Source organism: Nycticebus coucang, chromosome X (assembly GCF_027406575.1).
Source record: "Nycticebus coucang isolate mNycCou1 chromosome X, mNycCou1.pri, whole genome shotgun sequence".
Taxonomy (NCBI): domain Eukaryota; kingdom Metazoa; phylum Chordata; class Mammalia; order Primates; family Lorisidae; genus Nycticebus; species Nycticebus coucang.
The window spans coordinates 185298605-185320052 of record NC_069804.1 but is presented as its reverse complement, the minus strand read 5'-3'; the positions used below and the strand labels follow the sequence as shown (position 1 = coordinate 185320052).

The window sequence follows — 21448 nt, the reverse complement described above, 5'->3', positions numbered from 1 at the left end:
AAGTTTGGTAGATCTCCCCCAAGTGAAACAGAACTTCACCGAAGGTCCATGTTGCAAGACTGGGAGGAATGTGGACCCCACTATGCCTCTCAAACAAGTGATGGATGGTCCCATCTTCCTCCATTTTTGTTCATTCAGTTAAATTTGTTCACCAAACATTCACTAAGTACCCAGGCATTGTGTTGCACACCAGGAACATAAGAATGAGCCACAGTATTGATAGAGGGAGGGTAATGGGTGGGGTCTCATCTACCGTGCATCTTAGAATGGGTACAGGCGAAACTTACTAATTGCAGAATACAAATGCCTACATACAGTAACTAAGAAAATGCCATGAAGGCTACGGTGAAGTTTGATGAGAATATTTCAGATTGTATATGAAACCCGCACATTGTACCCCTTGATTGCACTAATGTACACAGCTATGATTTAACAATAAAAATAAATAAATTTTAAAAAATGAGCCACAGTGACAACCCCCTACCGTCTTCATGGGGCTGTGCCTTCACTGGGGGTCACCAGTATCACAGAGATGGGAACAATAGACAAGCTTTATCCCCTACTTGGCCCAACACAGGCTGGAAAGCTGCTGGAGGGGCACCTTCCACCTGAATCTCCGTGTGGAGGGGAAACCCCATCTGCAAGCATAGTGCTTTTCCATGGTGTTGCCCTCGGGCCTGTCTTCAGTTGCAAGTGCCAGAATTAAAACACAAAGCGGCAGAAGCAAACAAAAAAAGGGGGGAATGACAAATACATTCCTCCTGTAAAAGACTCCATAGCTCATGGGTGAGTCTAGCTCCAATAATGTCGAGCAGGCTCTGCTTTTCTCTGTATTTGCTTTATCTTACAACAGAGGAACAATAATGGAAGTCCCAATTCAGCAACTCTGGAAGAAAAGGGCTCTCTCCTTCATGTGAAAGTTGTCAGAATCAAAATGGAATCACTTGTGTTTAAAACAAACAAACAAACAACAAAAAAAAAAAAAAACAGAAAAGAAAGCCAAAAGTATGATAATAAAAACTGCAAAAAACAGGCTCGGCGCCCGTAGCGCAGTGATTACGGCGCCAGCCACATGCACCGAGGCTGGGGGGTTTGAGCCCAGCTGGGGCAAGGTAACCAACAATGACAACTGCAACAAGAAAATAGCCAGGCGTAGGCGGCGCCTGTGGCTCAGTCAGTAAGGCGCCGGCCCCATATACCGAGGGTGGCGGGTTTAAACCCAGCCCCGGCTGAACTGCAACCAAAAAATAGCTGGGCGTTGTGGCGGGCGCCTGTAGTCCCAGCTACTCGGGAGGCTGAGGCAGGAGAATCGCTTAAGCCCAGGAGTTGGAGGCTGCTGTGACCTGTGTGACGCCACGGCACTCTACCGAGGGCCATAAAGTGAGACTCTGTCTCTACAAAAAAAGAAAATAGCCAGGCGTTGTGGCGGGTGCCTATAGTCCCAGCTACTTGGGAGGCTGAGGCAAGAGACTCGCTTAAGCCCAAGAGTTGGAGGTTGCTGTGAGCTGTGACGCCACAGCACTCTTCTGAGGGCGACATAGCGAGACTCTGTCTCAAAAAAATAAAAATAAAAGAAGATGGGAATACATGTGCCATAGTAAACTATGTGAGTATTCAGGCAGGTAAAGGAAGACAAAGGTTTCTTTTTGTTTGTTTGTTTGTTTTTTGTAGAGACAGAGTCTCACTGTACCGCCCTCGGGTAGAGTGCCATGGGGTCACACGGCTCACAGCAACCTCTAACTCATGGGCTTACGCGATTCTCTTGCCTCAGCCTCCCGAGCAGCTGGGACCACAGGCGCCCGCCACAACGCCCGCTATTTTTTTGTTGCAGTTTGGCTGCGGCTGGGTTTGAACCCACCACCCTCGGCATATGGGGGCCGGCGCCCTACTCACTGAGCCACAGGCGCCGCCCCAAGACAAAGGTTTTTTTTTTTTTTTGTAGAGACAGAGTCTCACTTTATGGCCCTCGGTAGAGTGCCGTGGCGTCACACGGCTCACAGCAACCTCCAACTCCTGAGCTTAAGCGATTCTCTTGCCTCAGCCTCCCGAGTAGCTGGGACTACAGGTGCCCGCCACAACACCCAGCTATTTTTTTGATTGCAGTTCAGCCGGGGCCGGGTTTGAACCCACCACCCTCGGTATATGGGGCCGGCGCCTTACCGACTGAGCCACAGGCGCCGCCCAAGACAAAGGTTTTTTAAAGGACAAATGACGAAGACCACAAAATTGTTTTGAGATAATTATCCTTGGCTATCAGGATCCTTAACAAGGGTGGCATCAGTCCTAATATGGACAGTTGTTGGGCAGATGTCCTTGCAGAAAATTTTGTGCATCTGTAGGATGTGATAGCCTTTGTGCAAAGTTTGAATTTGGGGTTTTTTTGTGTGTGTTTTGTTTTTGGTTTTTTGCATTTTTTTTTTTTTTTGAGACAGAGTCTCACTATGTCGCCTTCAGTAGAGTGCTGTAGCGTCACAGCTCACAGCAACCTCCAACTCTTGGGCTTACGTGATTCTCTTGCCTCAGCCTCCCAAGTAGCTGGGACTACAGGCACCCGCCACAATGCCCGGCTATTTTTTTGTTGCAGTTGTTTAGCTGGCCTGGGCCGGGTTTGAACCCACCACCCTCGGTGTATGGGGCTGGCGCCATAACCACTGTGCTATGGGCACCGAGCCATTTTTTTTTTAAAACAAAGTCTGTCACCCTGGGGTTGAGTGCTATGGCATTGTCAAAGCTCACAGCAACCTCAAACTCTTGGACTCAAGCAATCTCATGCCTCAACTTCCCAAGTAGCTGGGACTATAGGTCCCTGCCATAACACCCATGTAGTTTTTTTCTATTTTAGTAGAGACGAGGTCTGGCTTTTGCTCAGGGTAGTCTTGAACTCCTGAGCTCATTCCACCTTGGCCTCCCAGAGTGTCAGGATTACAGATATGAGCCACTGTGCCCAGCCTCCCATTTTCTTTTGGAGTCTCCCTCTCTATTATTTAGGGTGACATTCCCAAAAGTTCAGTACAAGTCCCTGGGAACTAATTCTCATTGATCCAGATTAGATTATGAGTTTATCCTCACACCAATATAAGTGGTACTGACTGGCTGCACCTGGGAATGTGCCCACCCCAGGGCCAGTGCTGGGGTTATCCACATGCAATCATGTGTACTGAAAGCAGTCAAGGGGTGGTTCTCCCGAAGAAAATTGAAGTGCTATGTCCTGATGTTGGGTAAAAATTGACAGCTGTTGCTACATTTCCCTGAAAATATTAATTGCACACCATAGTTGTATAATGTCCTAACTCCATTTTGTACATACAGCCATATTTACTCCATTTTGCCAAGGACTTTGCTAACGGCTTTCAACACTCCCCCTTTAAGCTCAGCTGAAAGCTGCAGAGTTTAGGAAAAACTGCAAAATCCTGTGAAACCACAGCTCTTCCTTGTGAGCACTCCCCTTACCCTATAGATTTAGCCTTGTAGGTGTTGGCTTTGATGAAACTCAGCTTGCATTAAGGACTCCCCCTCCCCCTGCCAAAAGCACCTCATAAAAAGTTTGTACCCCTGCCTCTGGGGGTCAAGAGACTTTGCAGCATAAGCCCACTCTTGACTGCCAGCCAATAAAGGACCCCTGCTTAATTTGGACTCAGTGTGCTGGCGTTTCTCTATTCCACTCACTTCGGGTATAACACTTATACTACTAGAATCTGCCTTCCATGCCTGGTTATGTATCACATAGTATTCTTAGAGGCCCCTGCCTCGAGAGCAGGAGGTAGGCATTCCTCCCAGGGTCACAACTGAGATCTTATTACATAATACACTGGCAGCTCTCCCATCTGAAGTGCATTTATGTTGTTTCTGCTGTCACTATCACTTCCTTGTTCTATCCTCTCAGTCCATAAGACTTCTAATTTGGGACTAGGTATCCTTGCCTCATTCATCCAGCCCTTCCTTATTCTCTTCTGGGGTAAACTATTAATCCCCTAAACCAACTACAAATGTCCTCTTGCCTTTAATTTAACTGTTTCATTTTGCTGCAGACAAACTTGTAGGATGCAGTATACGGTTAAAAGTGCTAGGCAGTAGGGAAAGAGTGATCTGGGAAAAAGCCAAGAATCACTGCTGACCATGAGTACTGAAAACAATATCCAGTAGACACAGCATACTGTCCCAGCTCTAAGTCATATATTAATAGTGTTAAGATTTAGAGAAGGCAGAAGTGCAATAAACAGAATGTGTTAAGAGTTCAATAATGCAGTTATTCAGTTAAATATAAACTACTTTTTTTTTTTTGAGACAGTCTCACTAGGTCGCCCTCAGTACAGTGTGTGGCATCACAGCTTACAGCAACCTCAAACTCTTGGGCTTAATTGATTCTCTTGCCTTAGCCTCCCAGTAGCTGGGACTATAGGTGCCTGCCACAACACCCAGCTATTTTTTTTGTTGCAGTTGGGTTCAAACCCACCAGCCTTGGTGTATGTGGCTAGCGCTGTAACCACTGTGTTACGGACGCCAAGCCAAAACTACTTGTTTTTTAACCTTGACTCTCCCTTTGAAATTTTCATCTGTGCTGTATTTTCTCACGCCTGAGACTTCAATAAAAGCCACTGATGAAGGTTGGAGGGAGCCGCACCCTTGTTTCTCCTTGAGGAGTGCTTGCTGGTGTTGGCCTCCCTGGATCCCTCAGGTCAATGCGAATGGACTGAATAGGTGTTACTCATTTGTGTCGAGATGCACCAACACAAACCCACCAAATTCTTCATGTCAGATATCCCACCTGCCCACTCTGGCTTTTCAGGGAAGGCTAAAGCTATTGATAATAACAGGGAGCAGACTTCTGACTGCATTTTCCCTACTTGACCCCTAGCACACAACAGGAATTGCTGGTTGCCAAGTAGTCAAGTCCAGGGGACAACATCAGGTAGGCCCAAGAGCACAGGCAGTTGGAATATAAAAATTTTGGTTTTTCTCTAAGACAAAAATATCTCTTTGTTTTCCCTTACCTGAATCTTCCAGCCCATCCCTCCTTTCCCTTAGGCCAACTTTACCCCATCCTCAGACAGTCCTTCCCCTCACTGCCCTTTTCCAAACCGTACTCTTCAGCCTCAGCATGTATCAAGCCCAGCCCTCTTGCCTGTCCTAGCTCTTAGTACTGCCTAATTCCCCCCTCAAGACTCCCTCAAACTAATTTCAGAGGAACAGTATCAATATTCTGGGAAACCCATACACTCAAATCATTTATGCCTTACTGGTCCTCAGAGGCTAAAGAACAACCTTGAGCTATGGCTCTGAATGTTTTTATTTTTATTTTTTTTTGGCGGGGTGGGGTGAGGACAGAGTATTGCTCAGTTGCCCAGGGTAGAGTGCAGTGGCATCATCATACCTCACAGTAGCCTTGAACTCCTGGGCTCAAGCAATCTCCTGTCTTCAGCCTCTCAAAGTGCTAAGATTACAGGCATAACCACCACACCAGCCTGCTGGGAATGTTTATGATCATCCACAAATCAAACCCTTTTGAGCATGCACCCCCAACATGTGTATATTTGCTTGTATGTCATATGCACGTGCTAATTTGAACTTTACAAAACACACACAAAAATAAACTTTTAAGGCCAGGCGTGGTGGTTCCCGCCTGTAATCCTAGCACTCTGGGAGGCTGAGCTCGTAAGTTCCAGACCAGCCTGAGCAAGAGTGAGACCCCATCTCTAAAAATAGCCGGGCGTTGTGGCCGGCACCTGTAGTCCCAGCTACTTGGGAAGCTGAAGCAAGAGAATCGCTTAGGCCAAGAGTTTTAGGTTGTTGGCAGTGCCCATAGCTCAGTAGATAGGGTGCCAGCCACATACACCCAGGCTGAAAGTTGTGAACCCGGCCCAGGCCAGCTAAAACAATGACAACTGCAACAACAACAAAAAATAAAAAGTATAGCCAGGCATTGTGGCAGGCATCTGTACTTCCAGCTACTTGGGAGGCTGAGGCAAGAGAATCACTTAAGCCCAAGAGTTTGAGGTTGCTGTGAGTTGTGACGCCATGGCATTCAACCCCAGGGCGACTGAGTGAGACTCTGTCTCCAAAAAAAATAAAAATAAACTTTTGGGGCGGCGCCTGTAGCTCAGTGAGTAGGGCGCCGGCCCCATATACCGAGGGTGGTGACTTCAAACTCAACCCCGGCCAAACTGCAACAACAACAACAACAAATAGCAGGGCGTTGTGGCAGGCACCTGTGGTCCCAGCTACTCAGGAGGCTGAGGCAAGAGAATCGCCTAAGCCCAAGAGCTGGAGGTTGCTGTGAGCTGTGTGACGCCATGGCACTCTACCAAGGGCGACAAAGTGAGACTCTGTCTCAAAAATAACAATAATAAACTTTTAAATTAAGTGTTTTAAAATAAATTTAAATGTAAACAAATGTATTCATAAAACTATTACAATTATTAATTTGAACAATTAAAGAGATGGTCTAGTTTTTCTCTTTTTTTTTTTCACATCCACAACAATGTGTCTTGTGCACCTCCCAGGGACAAGTATCTCCGACTTCGAACACTGGTCGTGACAAGAGGTTCTTTCAGAGCAGTGCATATTGATTCCAGCCGTCCCAGCAACCTTGGGAACACACAAATCCTTTTAACTGTGCACTGGTTTACTGTCTTCCGACTTTCCTTTCTACACTCTCCCACCACCTTTTTTTCCACCCTTCAGCCTAATGTTTCCTTATCTTTACCGAGAAGCCTCCGGACCTTGCTGGTTCAGCCGAAATAGTTTTGAAAGCTGGACAAGTTCACTTAACGTTCTACAGCATGAAAACAGGTGCTCGCTCAAATGCCTCTAGGAAAGGGGGAATTCGGCAGAGCCTGGGGTCCAGGTCGGTCGGACTTCCCAGCTCTGCTAACGGTTAACTTGTGTTCCACTGCCCCCTGAGATCGCAGCCTCTCCACGGAGCGTGTCACCCGAGCAATGATAACAGCTGGCTCAGATCCGCAGTGCAGGGGCGGGACAAGTGAGCGTCCAGCTGTAAGCAGCTGCAACCCAGGAAACAGCCCGCCCCGCAAGCCTTCGCCTGTTAATCGCTCCAAGTTACGTCACATCCGGTAGGACCCGGCACGGCTACCCGAGGTGAACATGCCGCCATGGGAGGGCGGGGTCCTGAGGCGCGGGCGGGGCGGGGCGGGGCGGGGATGCAGCGGGTGGGGCGGGGCCCCAGCTGGCAGAGCTCGCAGGCGTTTGGCGGCGGTCAGTCGCTGGCTCTGAGCTCAGCGGCCGCAGTGGCAGGTGAGATCCTCCGGCCAGTAAGGAACGTGCAGAGACAGCTTCTGACCCCGGCCCTGCTCCACGATTGCCCGCTCGGGTGCCTGGGCCCGGTGGGCCCGGCAGGGAAGGGCAGCCGCCTCGCATTTGCGAGGCCTGGCTTGGCCGCGGGGCCCAAGTGGCGTAAGAGCCCCCCTCCCTCGACCCCGAGACCACCGGAGCCAGTTGCCCGCCTACAGCCTGTAGGACTGCGGGGCGCCCTTCCTTCATAACCTCCCGGGTTCATGCCTGAGCTCTGCTTGTGACCCCTCCGACAACTTCCAGACTCCCAGGTAGGGAGGAGCCCCACACTTGGCCTGTGAGGAAAAGGCATCTGGGCTGGTATTCCCTTCCCTGCCTTGGGGGACATCTGCTCAAACTCTTCTCTCAAGCAGAAATGGTGTGGGATCTGGGTTAAACCCTTATTGCAGGGATTCTAAGCCACCAGCCCTACTAGAAAGGTGGGGCATGAGGTAGATGGCCCTTAGCCTTTCCCTTCTGACTGGTTCACACTACATTGATGGCTTCAGTCCTGGTGCCTTCATCTTTTCCCCTCCACTTCGCCTCTCCTACTCCACTCTCCACTCTGGTTTTCCTGCCTACCTCTGCAGTCATAAAATACAAGGCTGGACCAAGGCCTCCAGGATAAGTGACCAAAACTCCACCTGTCACCCTGGGGTGGGGTGGGGTGGGAGAGATTTTCCCAGGGATGGGCTTTTTGCTTACCCTGCCCTCCACCCTCCACTGCCCCTTCTCCACAGTCTCAGATGGGAGGAGGCCAGGGCCAAATATGGATAGGATCTAGGGTGGCAGGGGCCTCTTCCAGGACTGGGACACTTACAGGGATGAGGAAACCAACAGTAGTGATGTAAAACTGCTGTGTCCCCATCCTGGTTGCCCCAGTTCTAGCAAACGATGTGATACTAGGATGGTGGCTGCCAAAAATTGAGATATACAAGGAGGCAAACCTCCTTCTTTCACCCTGAGGCACTGCCATCCCCTAGAAACACTCATAGTCCTACTGGAAGTATGAGGCTCTGGTAAAGGCACATGTGGGCATGGAGAGGAGCCCCTGGACTCTAAGAAGAGTCTCTCAGATGTGCTGAAGCAGCTGTAAGAGCTCAAATTCTGAGACTGCTAGATAAGAGGGTGATCTGGCAGAAGGAGAAGCCCCAGTGGACATTTGTCTCACTCTTGCTACCCCTTTTGGCAATTTCCCTGGAAAGGGGATGCCTAATTCCCACTAGGACCCCCATCTTCTCACTATGGTAGGCCAGGTAGTGACAGCAGCACTGTTCCCAACTCTTTGTCAGGACAGACATCAGCCCCTGGGGCCTTGGGACCAATGATCACACACTGTCTGTGCCACTTTGCCAGCAACTTTGTATCTGGAAGATTAAAATTCAACATCCTGAATATACTCTCTGAAGTACTCTTAGATATGGCCTAAGCCAGTGTTAACCAGCAGTACCATTTTTTTCATCTATCTGATGTCCTAGTCATCCCTGGGAAGCCTCTGGAAGATTTCATCCCTACTATGGTATCACTGCACCCTTACTGTGGCTGCATCTTGATGGCAGTGGGGAATAGGCTAGTGGTGACAGGCCTGTGGGTGGATCTCCTGAATCCCTTGGTACCAGGAGATTTCTGTGAGGTGGGCAAGCTCAGGGAAATCAGCAAGTATCAGCATCAGGTTGAATGTGAACTTCTCTCTCTAGGCGACCCCTCTGAACAAGGGATAGGAAACTTGAGGTGCTGAGAGAGAAGACAGCCAAATGGCATTCAAAGGCCAGCACTAACCATTGCCTCTCCATTCCCAAGCTTGGGGTGAGGGGCCCTGCTAAATCTTTTAGTAGTGGCCTTCCAGATCCCTATGCTCCTGGTTTCCCAACTGATCAGCCTCACCAGTATCTATCTCTGTGTCCCTTATGTCCTCAGGGAGAGCTCTGCTGTCAAAGAAGACAGTACAGTACAGGAGAAGGACCCACCCATGGACCCTTTCCTGGACAACCCAGCAGCACCAGTACGAATGCTCTTCTAAGTCACAGAGAGCCTGGGGACATCATCCGTCCTTTGGAAAGAGTCATGGTGTTAAGGAGGATCAGAGCCAGTTCCCAGCAATGGCCTGGCCTAAGAAGCAGGATTGATCGCATAGAGTCCCTAGGCATGCTCAGAGCTGCCCTGCTGCTCATCAACCTGACATGGAGGGCCCAAGGGACAGCCAGTGCTAACCTCAGCACAGCTCTGGGCCACACTATGCCACTAACAGGAAGCCGCTACTTGAGCATTGGGGATGGCTCTGTGATGGAGTTTGAGTTTCCTGAGGAGAGTGAGGGCATCATCGTGATCTCAAGCCAGTACCCAGTCCAGGCCAATGGGATGGGCCCTGGCCCCACACTGAAGGTCACATCCCTAGACACGGAGGTGCTGGCCATCAAGAATGTGAGTGCCATAACGTGGGGTGGTGGGGGTGGCTTTGTGGTGAACATCCACTCAGGCCTGCCTGGGTTGGCCCCACTCCACATCCAGCTCATGGACCCCCACAAGGCCCCACCCATGCTGATTGAGGAGCGGAGAGATTTCTGCATCAAGGTCTCACCTGCTGACGATACCTCTGTAACACTCAGCACCAACCTGGCCCACTTTTCAGAGAACCCAATACTCTACCTGCTCCTGCCTCTTATCTTTGTCAACAAGTGTTCATTTGGGTGCAAAGTGGAACTCGAGGTTCTGAAGGGACTTGTGCAGAGCCCCCAGCCCATGCTGCTGGGCCTCCTAGGACAGTTTCTGGTCATGCCCTTCTATGCTTTCCTGATGGCGAAGGCCTTCATGCTGCCCAAGGCCTTGGCTCTGGGCCTCATCATCACCTGCTCATCACCTGGGGGTGGTGGGAGCTACCTCTACAGCCTCCTTCTTGGAGGGGATGTCACCCTAGCAATCTCCATGACTTTCATCTCAACAGTGGCTGCCACTGGTTTCCTACCACTATCCTCAGCCATCTATAGCCGCCTGCTCAGCATCCATGAAACACTCCATGTGCCCATCTCCAAGATCCTGGTGACCCTGCTGTTCATTGCCATCCCCATAGCAGCAGGTGTTGTGATCAAGTCCAAGCTCCCCAAGTTCTCCCAGCTGCTGCTTCAGGTCATCAAGCCCTTCAGCTTTGTGCTCCTCCTAGGTGGCCTCTTCCTGGCCTACCGCATGGGGGTCTTCATCCTGGCAGGTGTCAGGCTACCCATTGTACTGGTGGGCCTCACAGTGCCCTTGGTTGGCCTCTTGGTGGGCTACTGTCTGGCCACATGCCTGAAACTGCCAGTGGCCCAGCGGCGGACAGTCAGCATTGAGGTAGGGGTACAAAACAGTCTGATGGCCTTGGCCATGCTCCAACTATCCCTCCGCCGCCTTCAAGCTGACTATGCCTCCCAGGCCCCCTTCATTGTGGCACTGAGTGGCACCTCTGAGATGCTGGTCTTGGTCATTGGCCACTTCATCTATAGTAGCCTGTTCCCAGTTCCTTGACAACTCTGGGTCAAGATTCTATCATCCCCCAGCCCCCACACTCTACCCACTGTCCCCACAGTTCTTGTGTACCAAAGGCCTTTAGTTCTCATGCACTATGCACTCAGAAAAATCCAGGCTTATTTTTTTTACTGATTTTTTATTCTTCAGCTTTCAGTGCCAAAGAGGCTGTGCTGAGTTAAGTAGGTGGGCACTGCCAAGAAAATATATTTCAATAAAAGAGAGAAGCAAGCTTGAGTCCCTTCCAATCTTTGCCCTTTGGGACCTGGGAGTGGGGGTAGGAAGAGTGTGCCCGGCAGAACCCCTGCCTCCCACCCTCGGCCGGGTCAGGTATGGGGCAGGGTGGAGGACCAGCTTGTGTGGCACAGTGACCCCTGGGAATGCTTTATCAGCCCACACTCCATGAGAGGTGGGCCTCTCTCTCTCTTTTTTTTTTTTTTTTGAGACAGAACCTCAAGCTGTCGCCCTGGGTAGAGTACCGTTGCATCACAGCTCACAGCAACCTCCAACTCCTGGGCTCAAGAGATTCTCCTGCCTCCGCCTCCCAAGTAGCTGGGACTACAGGCGCCCGGCTATTTTTGGTTGCAGCCGTCATTGTTGTTTGGCGGCCGGCTGGATTCCAACCAACCCGCCAGCTCAGGTGTATGTGGCTAGCGCCTTAGCCGCTTGAGCCACAGGCGCTGAGCCGGGCCTCTCTTTTTAGAATGAGCAGTGGGAGCATGAGAGCAGAAGCCTGGCTCCCCTGCCTCCTTCCCAGCTCACTTGGGTTTTTGTTTTTGTTTTCAAAGGCATTCAGAGTCTTTAATGTCGGAGAATGGAGGAAAGAAGTCGATGAGGCTTCTCTGGGAAATTCTGCAGGCCTTGTATTTCTTTAAGCCCCTCTAGCAACATGTGGATATGGGCTTTGATATTCATGGAGTCCTTGGTGAGGCTGTCGCTGAGCTCTGTGAGGCGAGAACTCTTACGATCAATGAACTTGAGGGCTTCTGCCAGTGTCAACTCCAGGAAAAAACCATATCCCAGGGCCACATAGATTCGTGAAGTATCTGGGACCACTGTGTCAACGAAGAAGTTATAGCCCAAATCCACCTGCATATATAATTCCGAGTGTTTAGCTTCCTGCAGTCGTTCAATGACATTTCTCAGTTGAAGGTATTTGGCCAGCTGCTCATATACCTGGTCTCGATGGTCCAGCACCTTTCTCAGGTCCTGCTGTAGCACGTCACTGATGAAAGTCTCGTAGCGCAGCACTTTCTCCCCCGTGGCCTCCACCGCCCGCCGTTTATGGGGCGTCGCCATGATGAGTTCCTGGGGACTCAGGGCTGCCGGCAAAATAAAGCCTCACTTGGGTTTTTGCAGCTAGACCGGAAAGGAGGAGGCAGAAAGCAATCAATCAGGCCCTGGGGCAAGCTTGGCAGGGCTGCTGGCGGACTTACAGACAGAGAACCAGGGTTTGCATCGACCTGCTCCATCAGTGAGCTAGTAAGTTAGGGCGGGCCAGTCAGTCCGCAGGAGCAAGCATACTTTCTGGTCCTTTCTCCCATGCCCCAGTTTCCAGATGAAGCAGACCTGGTGCGACTCTTTCCTCCTCCCGGTCCCAAAAGGGTGGACCAGCCACTTCCCTGCGCTGTGGCTTTGGCTGGGGATCCACTAGCTGGGCGGTCCCAGTTCGTATTCGAGGTGGAACTCTGAAGAGACTCCTCCTCCTGGGAGCGGCTGGGGGGGGACCGAGGGCGGGAATGAGCGGGGCTATTGGAGGGCACGCCCCTCTTGCCGCTTCCGGGAGCGGCGGGCGGTTCCGGCGCGCGCCCGGGGCGGCGGCGGCGGCGGCGCGCGGCGGGGGGGCGGTTAGGTTGCGCGCCCGCCCGAGTGGACGCCGGCGCAGCCGCCATGCAGCTGACAGTGAAGGCGCTCCAGGGCCGCGAGTGCAGCCTGCAGGTAGGGTCCCCAAACTGGAGTCACTGTGTGCGGCTCGCTCACTCACCCCCTCCTGGCACAGGACCGATCAGGGGCTGAGGGCGGGGAAGGGGCTAGCGGGCCGGGGAGGCCGGGAGAACTGCCTGTAGGAGGGGACACTAGAGCTTCGTCGCCCAGGGGCCGCGGGCTCAACCCCTGCCTCCCACCCTCCGGTCAGGTACGGGAGGACGAGTTGGTGTCCACACTGAAGCAGCTGGTCTCAGAGAAGCTGAACGTTCCCGTGCGCCAGCAGCGGCTGCTGTTCAAGGGCAAGGCCCTGGCAGGTAAACAGACAGAGGACATGCCCAGGTAGCCCCGCAGGAAGTCGGGGGCTGGGGTGTACAGGCCGAACTCGGGCAGCAGTGTGATGGGTTGGGGTGCTGGCTCCTGGTGCCAACTGCCACCAGACCGTAGGGGAGGTGGCTGAATCCACCACAGCCAGCTTCCCCAAGCGGCGTCCCTTCCGGGGCCACCCCCGCAGCCATGGATAAAGAACCCCATCAGTTTCTCTTTGGCAGATGGGAAACGATTGTCAGATTATAGCATCGGGCCCAATTCCAAGCTCAACCTAGTGGTCAAACCCCTGGAGAAGGTGTTACTGGAAGAAGGCACTGCTCAGAGAGTGGCTAACTCCCCACCCCTGCACGTCTGGCAGCTAATCTCTAAAGTCTTGGCGCGCCACTTCAGTGCAGCGGATGCCAGCAGGGTCCTGGAACAACTACAGAGGGTGAGAAGGGCAACCCTGGACATCCACTCCAGTCCCAGCTGTTCCCAGCCCCTGCCTCAGTCACAGTGTACCGCCCCCAGCTGGCACCCCTGAATCTTCCTGGCCTTTTTTCCTCAGGATTACGAGAGGTCCCTGAGCCGCCTGACGCTGGATGACATCGAACGCTTGGCCAGCCGCTTTCTGCACCCTGAAGTGACTGAGACTATGGAGAAGAAGTTCTCCAAATAGCATTCCTGGAGTATGGGGAGGAGCCCAAGGCCAGGCCACAGCTACATGTTACATTAAATGTGTTCTCATGTTGCAGTTTGGCTCATAATAATAATCATCATCATCATCATTATCATCATCTGGCATGTACCCAGCTCTTGCTATCTGCTAGGCACCACTCAAAGTACTTGACCTGGGTTTACTCCCACACCCACTGAAGAGGTGAGACAGCACAGCAGAGGCACCTAGCCATGAAGTGGGGGAGCCAGTATTGGAGTCCAGCCAGATTCTTGAAGTGCCTCAGGGTGAGGGGGCTATTTGGAGGAATGGGCTATGGTATTTTGCATTTATCCCACCAAGAATAAACACTAAAGTGACTCCCTCCCAAGCCAAAAAGGGGAAGCAGCTGTCACCTGATCTCTGGTGGTCTGACATAGCCCTCAGCTAACCTCCACAGGAGGCCAAGTGACAGTCAGCCCAGGGCCTCCTCAGCTGCTGCAGTCAGTGTGCGTTTGAAAAATGGAAAAGCAGGTTGGGGGCTGAGAAGTCAGAATGTCACCCCAGCTCTGATGTGACTTCAGACAAATCCCTGTGTCCCAAGCATTGACTCTATACAGTGAGGGCCACTCGTCTGACCTGAGTCAATGTCCTTCATCCTTACCCCAACCCAGTATGGGGAGTTTCTGCAGTGATTCTCCCTCTTGTGTTCAATAAACAAACTGAAGCCAAAAGTGAAGCAATAGCCAATCATGGCCTAGAGATGAGGTGTCCTGGCCCTTGGTGATACAGCTCTTCTCTGGGGGCACCCTGTCTGCTTGTCTCCTCTTCTTGAAAGCAGATGGCTCTCATTTATTAGGGCTGACAGGGGACTCAGAAAAGCACTGTCAGAGCTAGAGGACTGGGCCTAGGACTCCATACCCAGTGCTCACCCACAGCCTGGAACATGGACACTTCCCCTGCCACCTGTATACAGGGACTCCATTGTCTGAGAGGAAACTTGAGGTGCCAGGGAGGTGGCACTGGTTCCTCCTTTACCCTGCCCTGCATGGGCACTAGAGGTCATCTAAGCACCTGCTCCTTGGAGGAGGGCCCCTAGGGGCAGTAGAGGCTGGAAGGAACCAATGTACAGGACAACACTACAGCCCCTCCACCTTCACCAAGGGAGCTCCTCTCAGTGTGGTCAAGGCTGCACCTACACTCCTTGCCTAGGGCCCGCCTTGGACCTTGGGTGAACACTGGGTCCCTGGGCTAGAAAGATAGAGGCCCAGTGGGTAAAGGCTTTGAAGAGCAAACAAAAGCCCCTGGTCCTCCCTGACAGCTCCTCAGCTGGACCCAGCAGACACCAGCTTAGGAGCATGTGTGTGGTCTGGCAATTCAGACATAAACAACAGTACTCTCACTTATATTGAATGAGGAAATTTATTTTGAGAATTTTTTTTTTTTTGAGACAGCGTCTCAAGCTGTCGCCCTTGGTAGAGTGCTGTAGTGTCACAGCTCACAGCAACCTCAAACTCTTGGGCTTAAGCGATTCTCTTACCTCAGCCTCCCAAGTAGCTGGAACAACAAGCACCTGCCACAACGTCCCCCGTATTTTGGTTGTAGTTGTCGTTGTTTGGCAGGCCCAGGCTGGGTTCGAACCTGCCAGCTCTGGTGCATGTGGCTGGTGTCCTAGCTGCTCGAGCTACAGGCGCCAAGCCTATTTTGAGAACTTTAAAGGTGAATGTGAGACTGACTTCTATCCAAAAAGAACCATATTAACTAGGCTGCTTTTGTTTTGCAATAATTGGTTTAACAATAAAGGAACTTGGTTTAATCAGTAAAAGATGTTTATTGGCTTATGAAACTGAAAAGTCCAGTGATTTTGGCAGTGGATGAGCAATTTCAGCAGATACCTAATTTATTCCTGCCTCCCTGTGTTCTCCATATCTGCCTCATCCCAGACCACCACCTCTGAGGGTCAAAAGATAGCTGCCTACAGCTTGCGTGCAATCCGTTGTTTGCTGCCAGAGGTGCACCTTCTCTGTAGTGTAGCTTCTGTCTCGGATGTCTCCAGCAAATAAATGCTGTTATCAATTGCTCAGAATTGAATTGTGTGTCCCATCATTTTGGTTGGCATGGGGGAGGGGTTATTCCCCATCAGGACTGACTATGGAGCTATGTATGGGGACGGATTCCCTGTGTATATTTGGGCTGGACAGGGGTTGGGGAGGTTCCAGGGGAGGGCTGAATGGTGGCCACAAACAGCAACTGTCCATTACAAGGGACATGCATGTCTCAGAAAGATCAGGACCATCGTGGAGGTAATGAAGGAGGGAGAGCTGCAGGGGGGAGTTGAGGCAGGAGCTCAGACAAGGGGAAGCATTTTCTGAGGCTTGCCCCAGGCCAGGCACGGCCCTGTGCTGCATGTTTTCATTATCTCCAACAGGGACTCATCCTCATTTGACCTGTCCTAGAGTTGGTTTTTTTTTAATTTTATTTATTTATTTTTTATTTTTTTTTTTTGTAGAGACGGAGTCTCACTTTATGGCCCTCGGTAGAGTGCCATGGCATCACACACCTCATAGCAACCTCCAAGTCCTGGGCCTAAGTGATTCTCTTGCCTCAGCCTCCCAAGTAGCTGGGACTACAGGCGCCCACCATGACGCCCAGCTATTTTTTGGTTGCAGTTCAGCCGGGGCGGATTTGAACCCGCCACCCTCGGTATATGGGGCCGGCGCCTTACCAACTGAGCCACAGGCGCCGCCCTAGAGTTGGTTTTTAAATCTCTTTTGCCAGTCCCACCCAGCTCCAGGGTGATGGGCTGGAGGCCATATGGTTAAGAAATGCATCTTGGCCGGGCGTGGTGGCTCACGCCTGTAGTCCCAGCGCTGTGGGAGGCCGAGGCGGGTGGATTGCCTGAGCTCAGAGGTTCAAAACCCATATGAGCAGCAGTCAGCCAGAGTAAGGCCCCGTCTCTACCAACAACATCAAAAACAGCCAGCACCGCAGGAGAATAGAAGAAAGTCAACAAAAAAAAAAGGAGTACTTCAAACAAACATGAACAAGCACACTGAAATTAAAAATAAAAAAAATTTTTTTTTTAAATAAAATAAAATAAAAATAAAAATAAAAAAGAAATGCATCTAGCCGGTGCAATTGGCAGCCTGTGCAGTGAGGATTGTTAAGGGCAGGAAGCCCTTTCTGTGCAGAGCTCAGGTCTCATTTTTCAACTTTGCTCAACTGCCATCGACTAGGAAGTGGAGGATCCAGGACTTGAATTCAGGCCTAGCCCAATTCCCAATCTGTTGTAACCATGCTGCTGTGCAGCCTTCAATGATGTTGAAGAGTTCTCTATGGACAGAAAGTCCTGGAAGCTGTGAGGATGAAGAGGTAGCTTCCTAGAGAATGTGTGGCATTAAAAACGGGCATTAAAAATTACAACTAAGACTTGAGAGACTTCACCAACTAGAGATGAAGCAGAGGCAGAGGAACTGGTAAAGCAGGCTGAGAAGTGACTCCCAGACCCAAGACCACAGGGAGAGCCAAGAACACACTTCCAGGAAAAGGCTGGTTGTCTAATGCTGCCAAGAGGTGAGGTGAAGGCAGGATGGAGACTCCTCTGGAGTTAGTGCTGAGGTCATTGGCAATGTTGGGGGATAGGAAACCCCTGTACTGGGGACCCCCTCATTCCAGAAGCTTGTTTGTGCAGGGATGCGGAGAGGGGTATCATTAGTGGTGTTAAGCCATGGGGTACTGTGTCAGAGACTAGTGATAGAGAAGGAGAGAAGCAGGCTGATGTGGCATCTATTTTGAGGGGGAGATTCAACAGAATTTGCTAATACAGTTTAGCATTAAATCTTTCTTATGATTACAAAGGAGGAAAACAGAAAACCAATAGGACAACCACTCTCGTAAATTTCGTGTCACCTTATAAACTTTTTTTTTTTTTTTAGAGACAGAGTCTCACTTTATTGCCCTCAGTAGAGTGCTTTGGCGTCACAGCTCACAGCAACTTCCAACTCCTGGACTCAGGCAATTCTCTTGCCTCAGCCTCCAGAGTAGCTGCGACTACAGGCGCCTGCCACAACGCCCAGCTATTTTTTTGTTGCAGTTTGGCTGGGGCCGGGTTTGAACCCGCCATCCTCGGTACATGGGATCAGCGCCTAGCCTCAGGCCCCGCCCCTTATAAACTTTTTTTATTGTAAATGTCAGAAAAGGCCATTTTTTAAAAACTGGGCATGTGGGCAGCGCCTGTGGCTCAGTGAGTAGGGCGCCGGCCCCATATGCCGAGGGTGGCAGGTTCAAACCCAACCCCGGCCAAACTGCAACAAAAAAATAGCCGGGCGTTGTGGCAGGCGCCTGTAGTCCCAGCTGCTCGGGAGGCTGAGGCAGGAGAATCGCCTAAGCCCAGGAGTTGGAGGTTGCTGTGAGCTGTGTGACGCCACGGCACTCTACCCAGGGCCATAAAGTGAGACTCTGTCTCTACAAAAAAAAAACTGGGCATGTGGATACACAAAAAGTAAATTAAAATCACCCAGAATGCCACCACCCACAGATCATGAGCATGACACGTTGCTCTAGGATTTCTCCTCAAGTGTATCGTCCTTTACTAACGTTGCACTCTGCCTTTTCATGAATTGCATTAGACCTGCCCCCACCGCCAGCACTTTCACTCAGGTCGCTGTCACTTCTCGCCTCTGTGCACAGTCTCAAATCTGACTGGTTCACCATCCTCTGTGAGACCCCTTCGGCTGGGCAACAGGAGCAGGGTGCAGAGCAGTATTCTTGGGGGCTGGGGGGCTACCTGAGGCCGCCACCGTCCTCCCCCCAATAACCGCAGGGATGTCCGTTATGCCGACGGCTCACCCAAAGGCCTCAAGTGAGCTCCCCAGGGACACCGAGACAGGACCTGTTCACTCAGGCGCACTGGGGTCATAAGGAGCTCTAAGGGGTGGGGCTTCGTGAAGGAGTGCTCATTGGTTAGGCAGTCTGGGGTCTCCAGAAGCCCGAGGCAGGTTTGGTTGGCTAGGAACCAGTCTTGCCGGTTGGAATGACAAGACGCCTGTTAGCGCTTGCGCCGTGGTAAGCCCAAGTCGCCCTGTAGGACTGAGCCTTGTGAGAAAACTTCAATTTCCCCAGGACCCAAGGATAGCAGGGCCAAATTGGAGGAAACCGGCTAGGCACGCGGCGGCCTTATTAGGGATCTGTTTGTGCAGGTGCCCTGGACTAGGGTCATGCGCGAAGGGGCAAACATTCCGGAGGAAACCTCAGTCTCTGCAGCTAACAGGGTCTCTAAAGGCCTCCAGCAAGGCTGGCTTGGCGGGAATTGAACACGCGCCAGGAAGCCTCACCAGGGGCCTGCGCAGACAAATATGGGTGTGACCACGCACGAGGGGCGGTGCTTCTGGAGGGCAACCCAGTCTCTAAGCTGCTCGCAGAGAGGACGGGGTCGAAGCGGAGGGCGGAGTGAGCCGAAGCAGAGGGCGGAGTGAGCCGAAGCGGAGGGCGGAGTGAGCCGAAGCAGAGGGCGGAGTGAGCCGAAGGGTGGTAGGCGTGCTGTCGGGAGACATGCTGGCTGCAGACCCCGACGCAGATGCAGACGTTGCGGTTGTAGCGGCCGGCGCTGACGTCCAGGATGGCCAGGGTGGTGCAGGCACCGCGGCACCTGTGGCCAGTGAAGCTCCCCATGTCGTGCGGGCACCGTACGACACAGGTCCTGGTGGAGACGCCATGGCCCGGGCCAGAAGGCCAGGAATAATTCAGCCGCACATATTGTATCCTATCCGAGGGCACAACCGGGCAAGAGCTGGGGGCTGCCTGAGGCGGATGGAGGGGTAGGCCCGGGAGAAAGAAAAAGAGACCCAAGGTAGGGGAAGCAGGGGCAACTGGGGGCTGGAGATACAGGCCCAGGATGTTCAGGGGAAGTTAAGAAATGGAGAAAGGCAACCGCGGACGACTGGGGGTGAAGTACAAGCCAAGGGTGGCCGAGACCAGATCATGGGGGAAGGAATGAGGTCAGGGTTGAAGGAGGGGATGCCCTGGGGGTGTGGAAACAGGGCTCTCGGAGGTGAAACTAGTTTGGGCCTCAGAAGGGACTAGACAGCTTCAGAGGACCAACGAGGCCGGAGACATAGGCAGAGTCGGTATCAGATACTTCCTTTACCCAGCCTCCACCAGCGCCCTCAGCATACCTTTCCCGACCCCGTTGGAGGCAGAGATCGCCCTTGGGTCACTGGCTCCTGATGCGGAACCCCACCAAAGAGCAGTTGAGAAGGATCTTACAGTGAGTGGCAGCATCCTAGCCGTGTAAGTTCTAAAACGGGCTGCAGTGAGAGGGAGACTGCAGGTGAAGGGCCAGTCTCTGTTGAGGGGCACTATTGTGGATGTGCAGACACCCACTAAGGGACAGGCGGGGTGCACCGGACAGATCTCTACCTGAGGAGCTCTGTAATAATGGGACTCCAGAGGGCTGGTGTAATTACATGCCTGAGGGGCAGAGCAAGGAAGGCCACCTCCAACTAGGTATTTTTTTTCTCTTCACTCTTAGCCACTGGAGAGCTGAAGACTCTCGTCTGCTCCGAATTTCCGTCATGAACTTTCTTGACCATCTTTCCCTGGTAGTGCAGACCATGCAGCGCTTTGGGCCCCCTGTCTCCCGCTAAGCCTAGGCTGGGAAAAGGAGCTGAGGTCTGATCTCGTGTCTCCTATAGAGTGCATCCTTCCTTCCTATAGTGACTCTCATGGTACTTGTTACTTTAGGGTGAGGGCCTAATGGTTTGCCTGTATTGTATTGTATAGGTGCTCAGGGTCCACTTGTTTTGTTTGGTGCTTAAATGTTACTGCAGAAAATAAAATCGATCTACTATTCCAAGTCTCAGTTTATTTTCAGCTGCAGCACCTCCATTGCTATTGCCCTTGGGTTTCAGGAAAGGTTCTGGGTATCAGATATACAAATAGTACAAGTTTATTGAGGACAATTTAGGAAATGGAAAAGAATGACAATCTTTTGCCATTTAGTGTTAACTACTATCAACATGTCGAAGTATTTCCTCAGTTGTACGATTGTATTTATGGATAAATGTGCAATAGTAATATATAATGAGTAATTTGTGCAAGTTCACTATTAAATTTTTTCCTGATTGGCTGGGCGCAGTGGCTCACACCTGTAATCCCAGCACTTGGGAGACCAAAGTGGGTGGATTGCTTGAGCTCATGAGTTAGAGACCAGCCTGAGCCAGAGCGAGACCTTGTCTCTACATTTAGTAAGTTTCACATGTACCCTTGTAAGATGCACTGTAGGTATAAATTGTTTCCAATTTCTCCCTATTGCAGATACTGATTCAATGGAATTCTTATATTTAAGCCTTTGCATGAACTTCCCTAAGATAGATTCCAAGAGGTAGAACTACTGAGTTGAATATTTATTATTTACTTATTTAGGGCTCTTGATCTGTAGTACAAAATTGCTCACTAAAATGTGTCCTCCCACCAGAATGCTGCTTTCCCACATCTTTGTCAGTGTCTGCTTCCTGTCAAAATAAAAAACATAGTGTATGCTACTTGGGAGACTGAGGCAAGAGATTGAGCCCAGGAGTTTGAGGTCACTGTGAACTATGATGACACCATGGCAATCTACCAAGGTGACAGAGTGAGACGCTGTCTCAAAAAAAGAAAAAAAAAGACCAGGCATTGTGGCTCACGCCTGTAGTCCCAGAGCTGTGGGAGGCCAAGGCGGGTGGATTGTCTGGGCTCAGAGGTTTAAGACCAGTATGAGCAGCAGTGAGCCAGAGTAAG

At 51.4% G+C, this 21448-nt stretch overlaps 4 protein-coding genes across 5 annotated transcripts; 3 read left to right on the top strand and 1 right to left on the bottom strand.

The window, feature by feature from the left end:
* Positions 1–7207: 7207 nt before the first annotated feature.
* SLC10A3 (solute carrier family 10 member 3) lies at positions 7208–11528 on the top strand. 2 transcript variants are annotated; one of them, XM_053580647.1, is made up of 2 exons: positions 7208–7251; positions 9205–11528. In XM_053580647.1, exon 2 carries the CDS (start codon positions 9352–9354, stop codon positions 10783–10785), a length of 1434 nt encoding a protein of 477 aa, XP_053436622.1. In that variant the 5' UTR covers positions 7208–7251; positions 9205–9351; the 3' UTR covers positions 10786–11528. The 2 variants fall into 2 exon arrangements, with proteins under 2 accessions (XP_053436622.1, XP_053436621.1); XM_053580646.1 differs by having other exon boundaries at positions 7215–7559.
* Positions 11529–11564: 36 nt separating this feature from the next.
* On the bottom strand, positions 11565–12420 carry LOC128578163 (protein UXT-like). Its single transcript, XM_053580665.1, has one exon. The coding sequence runs from the start codon at positions 12082–12084 to the stop codon at positions 11587–11589; it is 498 nt and encodes a 165-aa protein (XP_053436640.1). The 5' UTR covers positions 12085–12420; the 3' UTR covers positions 11565–11586.
* A 159-nt stretch (positions 12421–12579) lies between these two features.
* UBL4A (ubiquitin like 4A) lies at positions 12580–13771 on the top strand. Its single transcript, XM_053580666.1, has 4 exons — positions 12580–12723; positions 12920–13025; positions 13260–13468; positions 13586–13771. Exons 1-4 carry the CDS (start codon positions 12676–12678, stop codon positions 13694–13696), a joined length of 474 nt encoding a protein of 157 aa, XP_053436641.1. The 5' UTR covers positions 12580–12675; the 3' UTR covers positions 13697–13771.
* A 5389-nt stretch (positions 13772–19160) lies between these two features.
* LAGE3 (L antigen family member 3) lies at positions 19161–20521 on the top strand. Its single transcript, XM_053580667.1, has 3 exons — positions 19161–19428; positions 19832–19960; positions 20202–20521. Exons 1-3 carry the CDS (start codon positions 19223–19225, stop codon positions 20314–20316), a joined length of 450 nt encoding a protein of 149 aa, XP_053436642.1. The 5' UTR covers positions 19161–19222; the 3' UTR covers positions 20317–20521.
* Positions 20522–21448: the final 927 nt, after the last annotated feature.

What these genes read in the sequence shown, in the direction of transcription:
- LAGE3 (XM_053580667.1), top strand. Translation starts at nt 19,223, where the DNA reads ATGCTGGCTGCAGACCCCGACGCAGATGCAGACGTTGCGGTTGTAGCG. An exon ending in ATAATTCAGCCGCACATATT is followed by an intron (nt 19,429 to 19,831) that starts GTATCCTATCCG and finishes AGCCTCCACCAG; the next exon opens with CGCCCTCAGCATACCTTTCC. An exon ending in AGTGGCAGCATCCTAGCCGT is followed by an intron (nt 19,961 to 20,201) that starts GTAAGTTCTAAA and finishes CTTCACTCTTAG; the next exon opens with CCACTGGAGAGCTGAAGACT.
- LOC128578163 (XM_053580665.1), bottom strand. Translation starts at nt 12,084, where the DNA reads ATGGCGACGCCCCATAAACGGCGGGCGGTGGAGGCCACGGGGGAGAAA.
- UBL4A (XM_053580666.1), top strand. Translation starts at nt 12,676, where the DNA reads ATGCAGCTGACAGTGAAGGCGCTCCAGGGCCGCGAGTGCAGCCTGCAG. An exon ending in CAAGGGCAAGGCCCTGGCAG is followed by an intron (nt 13,026 to 13,259) that starts GTAAACAGACAG and finishes TCTCTTTGGCAG; the next exon opens with ATGGGAAACGATTGTCAGAT. An exon ending in TCCTGGAACAACTACAGAGG is followed by an intron (nt 13,469 to 13,585) that starts GTGAGAAGGGCA and finishes TTTTTTCCTCAG; the next exon opens with GATTACGAGAGGTCCCTGAG.
- SLC10A3 (XM_053580647.1), top strand. Translation starts at nt 9,352, where the DNA reads ATGGTGTTAAGGAGGATCAGAGCCAGTTCCCAGCAATGGCCTGGCCTA.